At 40.0% G+C, this 12,685-nt stretch overlaps 1 protein-coding gene across 11 annotated transcripts in view; it reads left to right on the top strand.

The window, feature by feature from the left end:
- The window catches only part of LOC137536102 (cGMP-dependent protein kinase 2-like), an 843,621-nt gene that overhangs the window by 688,037 nt on the left and 142,899 nt on the right, over window positions 1-12,685 (top strand). For all 11 annotated transcript variants that reach the window (XM_068258139.1, XM_068258141.1, XM_068258140.1 and 8 more), the window contains 2 exons: window positions 1,048-1,125; window positions 9,172-9,266. In XM_068258139.1, coding sequence (XP_068114240.1) covers window positions 1,048-1,125; window positions 9,172-9,266 — 173 coding nt within the window. The remainder of the gene's footprint in view (window positions 1-1,047; window positions 1,126-9,171; window positions 9,267-12,685) is intronic.

Below are 12,685 nucleotides of genomic sequence, written 5' to 3'. Positions count from 1 at the left end.
GTGATCACATCGCATCCACAGCAATACACCCCTCATCCCTAAAAAATTTAAAGAAACAAAAATTGTTGGGCCCTGCAAAATATCAGCATTTGGGCAACTGTACCAGCGTCCGCCATTTAACAGCTGCCCGAATTTCCGCTTCGGCACCCGCATATCAATATTTTGTATTGGCACCTATGGCAGTGCCCAATTAGTCCACTAGCCGCATGCGCCCTTTTGTACTGTTTCGACTCTAGCCTGGGTAAGCAAGATTCTCCTGTTTGCAGCAGTGAACATAAACAATTTTACACACAGGGGATACTTTCGGAATGCTTTTAAATGTTCTTTTATATAACTAAGAGTAGTTTCTGAAATGTTAGTTTTGGGAGTATAGCCTGTATCCTGGGTCTGGTTAAGCAGCCATTTCATGATCAGCCATGCTAACATACCTCTGACAGAAGCAGCTCAGAATTGCATGAAAAATCATAACTGTATCTTGTTAAGTGTTGGATTAATGCCTTGATTAATTGTTAAATGTGTTGCCATCCGCAAAAAAATAAATAAATCTATAAAATCGATGCATAAGTGTTGAGATTATGTATTAGATACATTGGTAGAACAGAACAGCATGTTTCCAAACTGAAGGTCTAAAGCTGAATAATTAACAAAGAAAAAGACTTTACAATGTTAGCAACAACAAACTTAATGCAGAAGTGCAGACAGAGCTGATAGCATCAGTGATGTGCATTAACAGCTCAGTGTATGAAATATACATTAATGACCTGGGTAAAGTATGCCTGTATTCCTCCACTTATAACGTCTTTAATCTCATTTCTCTTTGCCATAGGCGGAATCATAATCAAAATAATTATTACGTGCACTGATGATAGAAAGCACTTAACACCTACTGTAAGATCAATGTCAAGGATCTTGATATTGGTCAGTTAAGGGCATAAGGTCATCAGTACAATCATGGCAAAAGATGAGAGATGCAATTATCTGTGATTACCTCCCACTGTGTGTGATTGCAGCCTTCCTATTCAAACTCTTATTATTCTTGTTCCACAGGACTTCTATGACAAAGGAGATTATATCATCAGAGAAGGAGAAGAGGGCAACACATTCTTCATAATTGCCAAAGGAAAGGTACAAACTAATTATATAGAAACCAAGCGTCTCATGAGAGTAGTTTGATCTATCTTGCCATATTTTCCCAGCAATCTCTCTCCAGTGCAGGAGATAGAAAAGGCGAACGTATCGAGCCAGTTGATTTTTATTTGCAAAAATCAATAGGATGGTCATTATTCTTCTTTGGTTAATTAATCATTGTTTGATATAAGATACTGCAACAGAGATAGCAGGTTATTATTTGTGAAATGCAGCTCACTATCCAAAAAATCTGTAGTACAATAAAACCCCCATTATCCGACACCAAAGGGGATTGGCTAATGCCAGATAAGTGTAGTTTCTGGTTGCTTGAGAGTCAATGTTAAAAATAGGCCTAGTTAAAAATCAGTACTATACCCCACACTGTATACTTACCATAAACTCTGTATTAATGTCGAAATACAGTCAATAAAAACAAATTAGGACAAAGGACAGACTTAAAGGACAACTGGAAGCTGCCATATTTATTTCCTTTTAAACAATACCAGTTGCCTGGCAGTTGGCTGCAGTAGTGTCAGAATAACACCAGAACAACTGCAGTGAGTGGTATGCTATATTTATCTTCTTTTAAGCTATACCAGTTAACTGGTAGCTCCGTGGATCTTCTGTCTCTAATACTTTTAGCCATAGACCCTGAACAAGCCTGCAGCATATCAGGTGTTTCTGACATTATTGTCAGATCTGACGAGATTAGCTGCATGCTTGTTTCTAGTCAGAATCAAACACTACTGCAGCCAAATAGACAATCAGGTCTGCCAGGCAACTGGTATTGTTTAAAAGGAAATACATATGGCTGCCTCCATAAACCTTTCAATACCGTTGTCTTAACATAATGTAACAGATGTTTATTACAGTAGAAAGAAATGTAAAAGTGTATTTATGCATCCTGCAAGGCAACAAAAAAAATGTTCTGATTGCTGGAGGCTTCTGTTTTGTAGTGTGTTCTGCCTTGGATCATTTGAGATGCTACTCCCTAGTTTCTGATGCACTAGACCGTTGCTGTGCACGTGCGCGCATGCACGTGTTACCGCGCACGTGCACGTGAGAAAAATAAAATAAAAAACACAACATAGACAAATTACACCTTTATTTTCAACTAATATATTGTCACCATACTTTGTACTAGGGACATCATTTAAATCTTGTAATAACCAGGACAAATTGGCAGATAAAATGTGTGGGTTTTATGTACAGTAGCAGGGTTTATATTAAAACTATACGGTAGGAAATTGGAGAAATGGTGTATTTTTTTCATTTTTTACTTGTTTTTTCCCTTTAAAATGCATAGAAAATAAAGTAATTACTGAAAACAAATATCAACCTCAAAAAGCCTAATTGGTGGTGAAAAAAACAAAATATAGATAATTTAATTGTTATTAGTAGTGATTAAGCTATTGGCAAATGAAAGGGATGAGCACTGAAAGGTGAAATTCGCTCTTGTCTGTGAGGGTAAAAACCCCTTTGGGTTGAAGTGGTTAAATACCAATATTTTACTATAACAACGTAAACTATCGATATTAAATAGCGATATTCTACTAGGGCAAAACCTAACCCTACTCTCACACAGAACCCTACCCCCGCCGACTCACTCTAACCGCCCCCCATGCCTAAAACTACCCCCCCCCCCTGCACAAACTTCACTTCCTACCTAATGTCTAAAACTGACCCCCCTCCCACCCGCACAAACTACCTACCTACTGCCTGCCTAAAACTACCCCACCCACCCACACAAACTACATACCGAATCTCTAACTTAACCCCCCACCCACTCAAACTACCTACCTAATCCCTAAAATTAACCCCACACACACTACTTAGCTAACACTGTAACCCCCCCCCCCCCCCCCCCCTGCCCAGCAGCCATGGAGCTGTAAAAAGTAAAAACCAAGGAAAGTATCAGATTATTTTCTCCTTGAAAACTTACAGGTTTGCTTTAAGCAGAAAACAGCCTGCATATGAAGTAAGCAAATATGATTGTACTCCTGTTTATATGTATGTATGTGTGAAAAGAAGGTTATTAAACTGAAATTTCACTTTCACAAATAATTTGCCAAAATCATGTATGCGGAGTTGTAGGAATAGGGTTGCAGTTGCTCCCCACCATGATATCACCAATGCTGGGTGCACCTGTAGATTTAATTATTTGTTTATATTTGACATGTTTTTAGCTGTTTGAATCATAAAAACCTGTTTTGGGGCACAGGACATGCACACCATGCTCCTAAGTTTTGTCCTGCCGACCCGCCGACATTTATTAGCATGTTTCATAAGCTCTAACACACAATTGCTTCTTATACTGACCGGCGTGACATTAGCTTCTCCTTGCTGCATTCTGTCAGTCTTACCGCATCAAAAATACCAGTAATGTTCTGTCAAATGAGTCTATTAAAAAAACACATCTGAATGCAAAGCTAAGCAATATTGACCGCCATTATTGATCATTATTATGCATAGCTGACATTTTCTGTAGAGCTTTACAGAGAATAAATAATGTCACAGACTGTCCATCAAAGTGGCTCACAACCTAATGTCTGCAGTCATAGTATAATATCTCAAACAGCTGAAGGATGCACATACAAATATGGGCTCCGCTATGCGAACTGTGCAGTAGCTGCAGTTCACATAGTGCGTGGCCCCGGGTCCCCCAGTCGCCCCACATTTGTCTTGATATTAAGGTTAGGTGATCATAGGGTTAAGATTAGTTGCTCGGTATGGGGATTATGGTTAGGCACCCACCGGAGTGTGTGTGTGTGTGTGTGTGTGTGTGTGGGGGGGGGGGGTTAGGCATGCGGGAGGGGTTAAAGTTAGGCACCACCAGGGAGGTTCTGTGTGAGAGTAGGGAGAGGTTAGGTCATAGTGAAAAATCTGCAAATATTACCAATATTTCACTATATGAATGAAGTAATAGAATATCAGTAAATTTACTGATATTCTACTACCACTATTTCCTGCCCCCTTTAAACCAAATAGATGTTTTAGTTATCCCCATGCTAGGTAAGCTTCCTGCATATTTTTGGGATGTAGGAGGAAACCAGACCAGAGTGCCGATCGGAACCTCACACAAGCAGGTAAAGAACATACAAACGTCAGACAGAATTGTCCTGGCAAGGAATCGAATCTGGAACTTTAGTGATCCAAGTCAAGAGTGCTGGCTAGTGTTTGTTGAATATCCATGAGTTTGATTCGCTGGACATTCAACTGAACAAGACAATATTGTTCAGTTCAGGTCGATCAAACATAAAATTCAAACATTGTTACGTGACAAAGTGATCAGAGCATTACGGAATAATAACATTGCGTTTGCTATGCGATTATATTGTCCCACACAACACAACGAGTTAGTGTGAACCTATCCTCCAGCTTGTTTAACCCTTCCAACCCTGTGTCCGACTGTATCCGACATTGACATTTTCCAGTAAAGGCTCAATGTAGAATATAATCCAACACAGTAAAACATTGCCCCCCGCAAGGGGACATGTTGCTGCATTTAGTCTGACAGGATATTAGCCCCTTTAAATTGTTGCCAGCCCTATGCTTTGCTGACATGACACATAATTTTAACATTATGTGGAAGCATTTGGGCTAGTCCATCACAGTGTCAGGCTATGTGGATCAAAGTGTCCTAAAAAAAGTCTGATACTTTGATCCCCTTCTGTACCACATAATGCTGTAATTGCACTGACGTGCGTGCAAAGGGGTGGAGCTACAGCGCATTGTATATGTCCTTTTTCTTTTGTGACGCTTGTCTTTCGATCAATAACATTTTTATTCATTAAAAAAAAATAAAAGAAGTTACAAATTATTCCCATGCTGGTTGACAATGTGTACAAATCTCCTTATGAATAACAGTTTTTCCCCTTAGTTGAATATAAAAAGGTTCTCTTTAAAATAGAATCAAAATATCAAAATATTGTTGATTCGGAAGCAGCAGGATGTCATTTGCGAGAGCTGCTACTTGTTTACAAACATTCCATTCTGGCTGTACACATCATTATAGTGGATGAGATGGCTTCTTTGCACTCACAGACCTGCTGGTGTTGACTGGAATTAGAGCCGAATCATAAAGCAACACAGCCCCTTCTGGTGTTGATACAAATTAGATGTGGTTGGCTTTCTCACTCGCCGGTGATCTGCCAGTTCCTCATTTAAGCAATTAGAAGTCTGGTTGCATCTGAGGAGGTTTTCGACATGAAAATAAAGGATCCAAGAAGGCATGAACAGACCGGCAAGTGCAGGCTCCAGGGATTCCCTGCAAACAATATGCTGTTGGCTCATCTGGCAACTTCTTCACAGAAACTGATTTCTCAAGGATGAAATGTAAAATCTATTCATTAAAGTAGAAAAAAAAATACAACTTCTATCAGCGAACAGATTCAAGCCAAATGACGTATTAATGTGTTCTTGTAATTTGACCACCTGTGCATTGCAACCCCAAAGAGTCAAGTGTTGTGTCTGTCCAGTGGACTCAGTCTCCGCAACAACCATTAATCTGTTTTCTTGCAGTGGAACAGTGTGTTCCACAATTATACTAATCAGCAGGGGTTTGTGGGTTACAGAAACATCTTCTCTTATTTACTGAGTTTTAAAAAGAACTGCTAGCAAAACAAAATATGTGTGCTTTGTATATCACTGGAACCATGTGAGATCTGCATAGCGATCAAGATGTCAGGGCAGTATATCTCACAACTTTCTTAGATCTTCTTTAGAGCAAAACTATTGGTGCAAAATGCCCACCCCCTCCAATCATGTCTGCCAAAAAATTGATAAAAGCCCAAACAGAGGTGAAAGTTGGGCACTAAATAGTTGTTTATTGCTGTTAAGGTGCAGTTATGCGAAAGAGCCATTAGGCCATGAACCCCCTGGCACCCACTGTCACTCACTGATTCAGGATTATAATTATCCACTTTTTTGCTAATATTGCATTGATATACTTGAATACAAGTTTGTGCCCTGATGTAACTGTGCTGCAACTGCACTTTATCGGGATAAACGTCTTTGGACTTTCAGCATACTTCACTGTTGTCTGTGCACATTAAGTCCCCTGGATCTACAGGGTGGGCCATTTATATGGATACACCTTAATAAAATGGAAATGGTTGGTGATATAACTTCCTGTTTGTGGCACATTAGTATATGTGAGGGGGAAAACTTTTCAAGATGGGTGGTGACCATGGCGGCCATTTTGAAGTCTGCCATTTTGAATCCAACTTTTGTTTTTTCAATAGGAAGAGGGTCATGTGACACATCAAACTTATTGCGAATTTCACAAGAAAAACAATGGTGTGCTTGGTTTTAACATAACTTTATTATTTCATGAGTTATTTACAAGTTTCACTTTGTTTACAGCCATTGACATGTCGCCGAGGTTAACACGTGAGGAGCGGGTAGAAATTGTGCTGATGTCTGGTGAACATAGTAACCGGGTCATTGCAGCAGATATCAATGCAAGACACCCTACGAGACCACCCATCTCCCATGCTACAGTTAGCAAACTGCTTGCTAAGTTTCGTAAAACTGGTTCAGTGTTTGATTTGCCAAAATGTGGTGCATGAAATCTGTCACTAATGAAGAAACATCAGTGGCTGTCCTAGCTTCATTCAGCAAGAGCCCACAGCGTAGCACTCACCACATGTCACTGGAGAGTGGCATTAGTTGAACACCTCTTCGGCAGATATTAGCTACTCACAAATGGCACCCTTACAAACTCCAGCTACTGCAGCATCTCAACAAGGATGACCCAGTCCCAAATCGGCGCACTGAATTTGCAGAATGGGCAAAACAAAAATTGGAACAGGACCCTCAGTTTACGCAGAAGATTTTGTTCATTGATGAGGCAAACTTTTATGTGAATGGTGAAGTTACCAAACAAAACCACCACTATTGGTCTGACACTAACCCATATAGGATAGATCCCTCAAAAACTGTTGGAACAAAAAAATTGATGGAACGGTGTGATATATGGGGTACAAAGATAGTGGGGCCATTCTTCATCAATGGAAACCTCAAGGCCACTGGATATGCAAAATTGCTACATGATGATGTGTTTCCCTCTTTATGCACTGGAGCTGGCACGTTCCCTGAGTTTTTTCAGCAAGATGGTGCACCACCACATTATGGGTGTCAGGTCCAAGCATTCCTAGATGAACATTTTCCTTGAAAGTGAATTGGTCATCGTGGGCCAGTTGAATGGCCCCCAAGGTCTCCTGATCTGACCCCCTTAGACTTTTATCTTTGGGATCATCTGAAGGCAACTGTGCTGTGAAGATACGAGATGTGCAGCACCTGAAACTACGGATACTGGAAGCCTGTGCTAGCATTTCTCCTGCGGTGTTGCTATCAGTGTGTGAAGAGTGGGAGAAGAGGGTTGCATTGACAATCCAACACAATGGGCAGCACATTGAACACATTTTATAAGTGGTCAGAAACTTGGAAATAACTCATGAAAGAATAAAGTTATGTTAAAACCAAGCACATCATTGTTTTTCTTGTGAAATTCTCAATAAGTTGGATGTGTCACTTGACCCTCTTCCTATTGAAAAAACTAAATTTGGATTCAAAATGGCCAACTTTAAAATGGCCACCATAGTCATCACCCATCTTGGAAAGTTTCCCCCCTCACATATACTAATGTGCCACAAACAGGAAGTTAATATCACCAACCATTCCCATTTTGTTAAGGTGTATTCATATAAATGACCCACCCTGTAGTTCAATGGTTGCCATTTGAGTGTTCTCACAGATGATCCCAGCCACCCCATGTGCCTGCTAATCTATAGGTTTTATAAAAATTAATAAGCAGTTTAGTTGTTTCCATTAATCCTTTAATGATGAAGGTTCCAATATTTTAGCATCTGAAACAAAACAATGAAATTATATAAATTTGAACGCAAAGTCTAACCAAGCCTAGATTTGTACACCTATTCAATTTTCCTAAACAAAATCATTTGTGACAATTTCAGGAAACAATTTTGTATGAGTGTGCACAAGTATCCCTAAGGGCTGGTGCCCTCAAGCGGCTCTTTAGAATCGCTTTCCGATCACTGGTGTTCAGAAAAGCGCTGCAACAGTGGAACATTATGGGGTGGTTCCACAACAGCATTCCGATCACAGGGCGATCGAAAAACTGCTGCCTGCACTTTTGCTGCAAATTCTGGAGCGCTCTCATTGAAGGCAATTAGTGGTAAAAAACTTTTTCTCTGGGAATCTTATTGAAAGGTACTTTGTGATTTGGAAATCATGCGTGGCCCCCGGCCCTTAGTGTCAGCTACCTCCTCTTTAGCGATCAGCCATGAAGGACAGCTTTCCACAGTAGATCGCCATCCACTCACACCCTCACCCCCATTCCACTTAGAGCAGAATAAGCTGAGCACTGAGCAACATCTCTGTACAAACATCAGTTAAAATTGTCACCCCAAATGATCAGGAATTCATACTTTAGGTGAAACAAATTGAAAATGTGTGCGTAAAATAAGCAAAATTTTTAGTTAATAATTTATTTTTATTTCTATTTATCTGTACATTGAGGAGGACATAATGATGGAAGGACTTGTTTTCAAAATAGAGACTGCACCTCTAAAAGAAGAACACTAATATTTCCCAGTGTATTAAACCCTGCCAAAATATTTACAAATTGCTTCAAAGCTCCACATTTATTTTGAGGGCTAAGCTAAGCAGCCCTTTGCTATATAAATAAGTGTCTGAGTTTCATAGTGCAGTGTTTTGTTTGGCAGACATTATAGCTTTCTTTGCCAGTTTTTCACCCGGCCGTATCAACAACTAAAGCCTTTGAGATAGAGCAGCCCTCTTTTGTGTACACTGAACTTATCTTGTCATAGACACAATGCTGTTTGATCCAGAAGAAGACCTTTTTTCATTCTGTGTAGTGTTTCTTTCATTATCCTATTTATAAAAATGTTTTTTAAAAAAAAAATGTGCATGCATTTACTTGATTTTTTTTAATCCTTAGCTTGTGCACTCTTTTACATTGCACTGACTGCTTTGATGACCTATGTTCCTTTTCTGTAGGTATGTGTGACACAAGCTGTTGAAGGATCTCAGGACCCACAGGAAATAAAAAAACTTGGAGTTGGGGATTATTTTGGGGAGAAAGCACTGATCAGGTAAAATACGCTACTATAAAGTGACTTCGTAAATCAATCACTAATTAACAGGTCTACAAGACACTGGCACAGTAAAATAAGGGTCCTTAAACATTTTAAACAGCCTTATCAATCCCTGCCATGTACTGATGAGGACCAAAAGTCCGAAACAGGCTGTCTACATGTGGGTTTGGTATGGCTGTGTAAAACTTAAAGCTATAGGCTTGCTATAAACCAGCGGTTCTGGATGCTTGCTTGGCTTAAAGAGAGTCTGAAGCGAGAATAAATCTCGCTTCAGACCTCATAAATAGCAGGGGCATGTGTGCCCCTGCTAAAACGCCGCTATAGCGCGGCTTAACGGGGGTCCCTTCACCCCCAAATCCCCCTCGATACACCGGGGGAGCACTTCCTGGTTGGGGCAGGGCTAACCGCCGCAGCCCTGCCCCACGCGCGTCTGTCAGCGCGTATCTCCGCCTCTCCCCCGCCCCTCTCAGTCTTCCTTCACTGAGAGGGGCGGGGGAGAGGCGGCGATGCGCCGCTGACAGACGCGACTGGAGGCAGGGCTGCAGCCGTTAGCCCTGCCTCCAGGAAGAGACAGCCAGCGACTTTTTCTACGACACACTTTTGCGGGGGGTGGGTTGGGGGTGAAGGGACCCCCGTTTAGCCGCGGGATAGCGGCGTTTTAGCAGGGGCACACGTGCCCCTGCTATTTATGAGCTCTGAAGCGAGATTTATTCTCGCTTCAGAGTCTCTTTAACAAGGGCGGAAAGGGATAATTTGCATATTTAGTAGGTGTGCATTGTGGGTAACCACAAATGTTCATTTATAACTGAATTATTGCAAATTTCCTTCTGTTTTAAGAAGGCAATTACACCAGGCTTTGCTTTTTTAGTAGGAGGGCTTTTTGGTTCCTTTCATCCCCCTATACATTCCTAGTAGTTTGGGTCACCCTGAGCTGCTTGGTTACTCTGTTAAACATTTTAAACTAAGGACTGGTTCACCATCATGATACTGCTGGGGCACTGAATTATATTTTGTCAAATAAAACATGTTCCCAACAAATTGCAATCACTATGTCCCCTACATGTCATGCACATCACATGGTGAAGTGTGGTTAAAAAACACAATTTAAATAAATGTGGCCACAACAGATAGAGGCCAAATAATGAACACAAAAAAAATCATATTGAGAATAAAAATCTTATAAGAAATGACATCAAATTTTATTTTCAGATTTCCTTTACACATGCACTATGCCTTATATATTACTGACACTCAAGGAAGCATTGCTGCTCTTCATGCCACAGTCTTACTTACACATCCTCCTATGGAAAAAGACATATCTGCATACCGGTAGTATATTATTAAGCAAGACTTGTTTATTGAAGTAAATTCTATATTCAGACAAGTTCCAGTGATATACAGAATACCCAAGCAGCTAAGTGTAACCCAAAACTACTAAGAACGTATAGGGGACTAAAAGAGACCAACATGGCCTCCTACTAAAAAGCCAATAAGAATACTCAGAATTTGTTTAGTGTCAATTATATCTTTTTTGAGAGGGCAGCAGAAATATGTGAAAAGCATCAGTTTTAACGAAACTGATCCTCTGACTGTTACATTAATTCTAATTTCTCATTTACTGCACCCCTGTTGTTTAATTGAAATGCAATTTGAACTATCTATTCCTTTATTCAAAATACGAGAGCTGCAGAAGCATCAAAATTCCAGCTTGAGAAGTTCAAAGGATGCCCATCTAATCTGTCTTCACAAGCCACTAATAACTGATTCCTGTAAGGTGTATGTGTCTTGAATACAGGGACTTTGTATATTATCATGCTCTTGGCCTGACCCCACAAAAATTGATTAAAATAATGATCTTACTGGGTCAATGTTGTGGTGACAAGGACATTCAAGTTGCATTAGTACATTGTTTAATCATGTAACTAGTTTTACCATGAGTTTATCGATTTCATTTGCATTTGTCTGCAGCCAGAACTAGCAAGGAAATACTCTAGTTTAGCTTTCCAGAGTTAAGTATAATTAGAAATGTTTATCTCGGAAATGTCTCCAGCTAATAATGTAGTTGTGCGTTTATGTTGCAAATTAAGTTACGCCGCCCATTTTGAATATTTTAAATGGTCTGCACTTGACATTCAGCTGAAATGAGGACTAGGAAAAATACAACTATTTTTATTTGTAATGTACTCCTGACACGAAAAATATGTGTCGTAAATCTGTTAAACATTTTATCTGTGTGTGTACAAGTGCATTTTTGGAGCAATTATTTTCGCACTCATGTATGAAACACAGTCATAAATTCACAAAGGACATCAAAATGCAAAGTGACTCCAACTCCACAGAGATTTGAGCAGCAGTTAGATTAAGCCCAGTTTAATTACAGCAAACAGAGATGATTTTGTTGTGTGGGCAGTCAGTGAAGCTGTTCTAGTTTGATAAATTATTGCCTGTACTATTTTTAAAGTGTGTTGTTTTGCAGGATTTTTGAAAAGGAAATACAATTTCTGCTAAAATAATTTGCAAATTGATTATTATTATTATTTATTTATAAAGCACCAACATATTCTGTGGCGCTGTACAATGTAAGAAAACAAACAAGGGATACATAATGGTACATACAATGATATACATCAAATATGAACACTGGTACGAAATACAGAACAGGTGATTACAATAGCAGATGTAACATGATGACTAAAATGTATAAATGTATAACAGAGTGCAAGCAATTAAAATAACATTCCATGACACAAAAGGGTGAGAGCCCTGCCCTTGCGAGCTTACAGTCTATAGGAATGGGGTGGAAACAAGAGGTGGGGGAAGTATACATTATATGTACAGGCAGTGCATGATTAGGTTATTTAGTGAGGAATAAATGTGGATGCAAGGTTGAAGGGTGCATGGCCTAAGCTAGAGAATATGCTTGTCGGAAAAGGTGGGTTGTGAGGGAGCGTTTAAAGAGTTCAAAGATGGCAGAGTGGCGGATGTGCTGTGGGAGGGCATTCCAGAGGAGGGGTGAGGCACGTGAGAAGTCTTGTACCCGTGAATGTGAGGAGGTAATTGTAGAAGAGGATAAAAGAAGCTCATGTGCTGATCTGAGATTGCGGTTGGGTTGATATCTGGAAACTAGTGAGGAGATGTATAGGGGAGAGAGATTGTGGAGAGCTTTGTAGGTTAGGGTTAAGAGTTTGAACTGGATCCTTTGGTTGATTGGTAGCCAGTGAAGAGCTTGACAGAGAGGATCAGCAGAGGAAGAGCGAGAGGAGAGATGAATGAGTCGAGCAGCAGAGTTCAGTACAGATTGGAGCGGTGCTAGTCGGTTAGTTGGAAGTCCACCAAGCAGTATATTGCAATAGTCCAAATGAGAAATAATAAGCGCATGTATTAACATTTTGGTTGTGTCATGAGAGAGAAAAGGA

Source organism: Hyperolius riggenbachi, chromosome 10 (assembly GCF_040937935.1).
Source record: "Hyperolius riggenbachi isolate aHypRig1 chromosome 10, aHypRig1.pri, whole genome shotgun sequence".
Taxonomy (NCBI): domain Eukaryota; kingdom Metazoa; phylum Chordata; class Amphibia; order Anura; family Hyperoliidae; genus Hyperolius; species Hyperolius riggenbachi.
The sequence above is the reverse complement of the archived record's forward strand: the minus strand, read 5'-3'. Positions and strand labels throughout refer to the sequence as shown.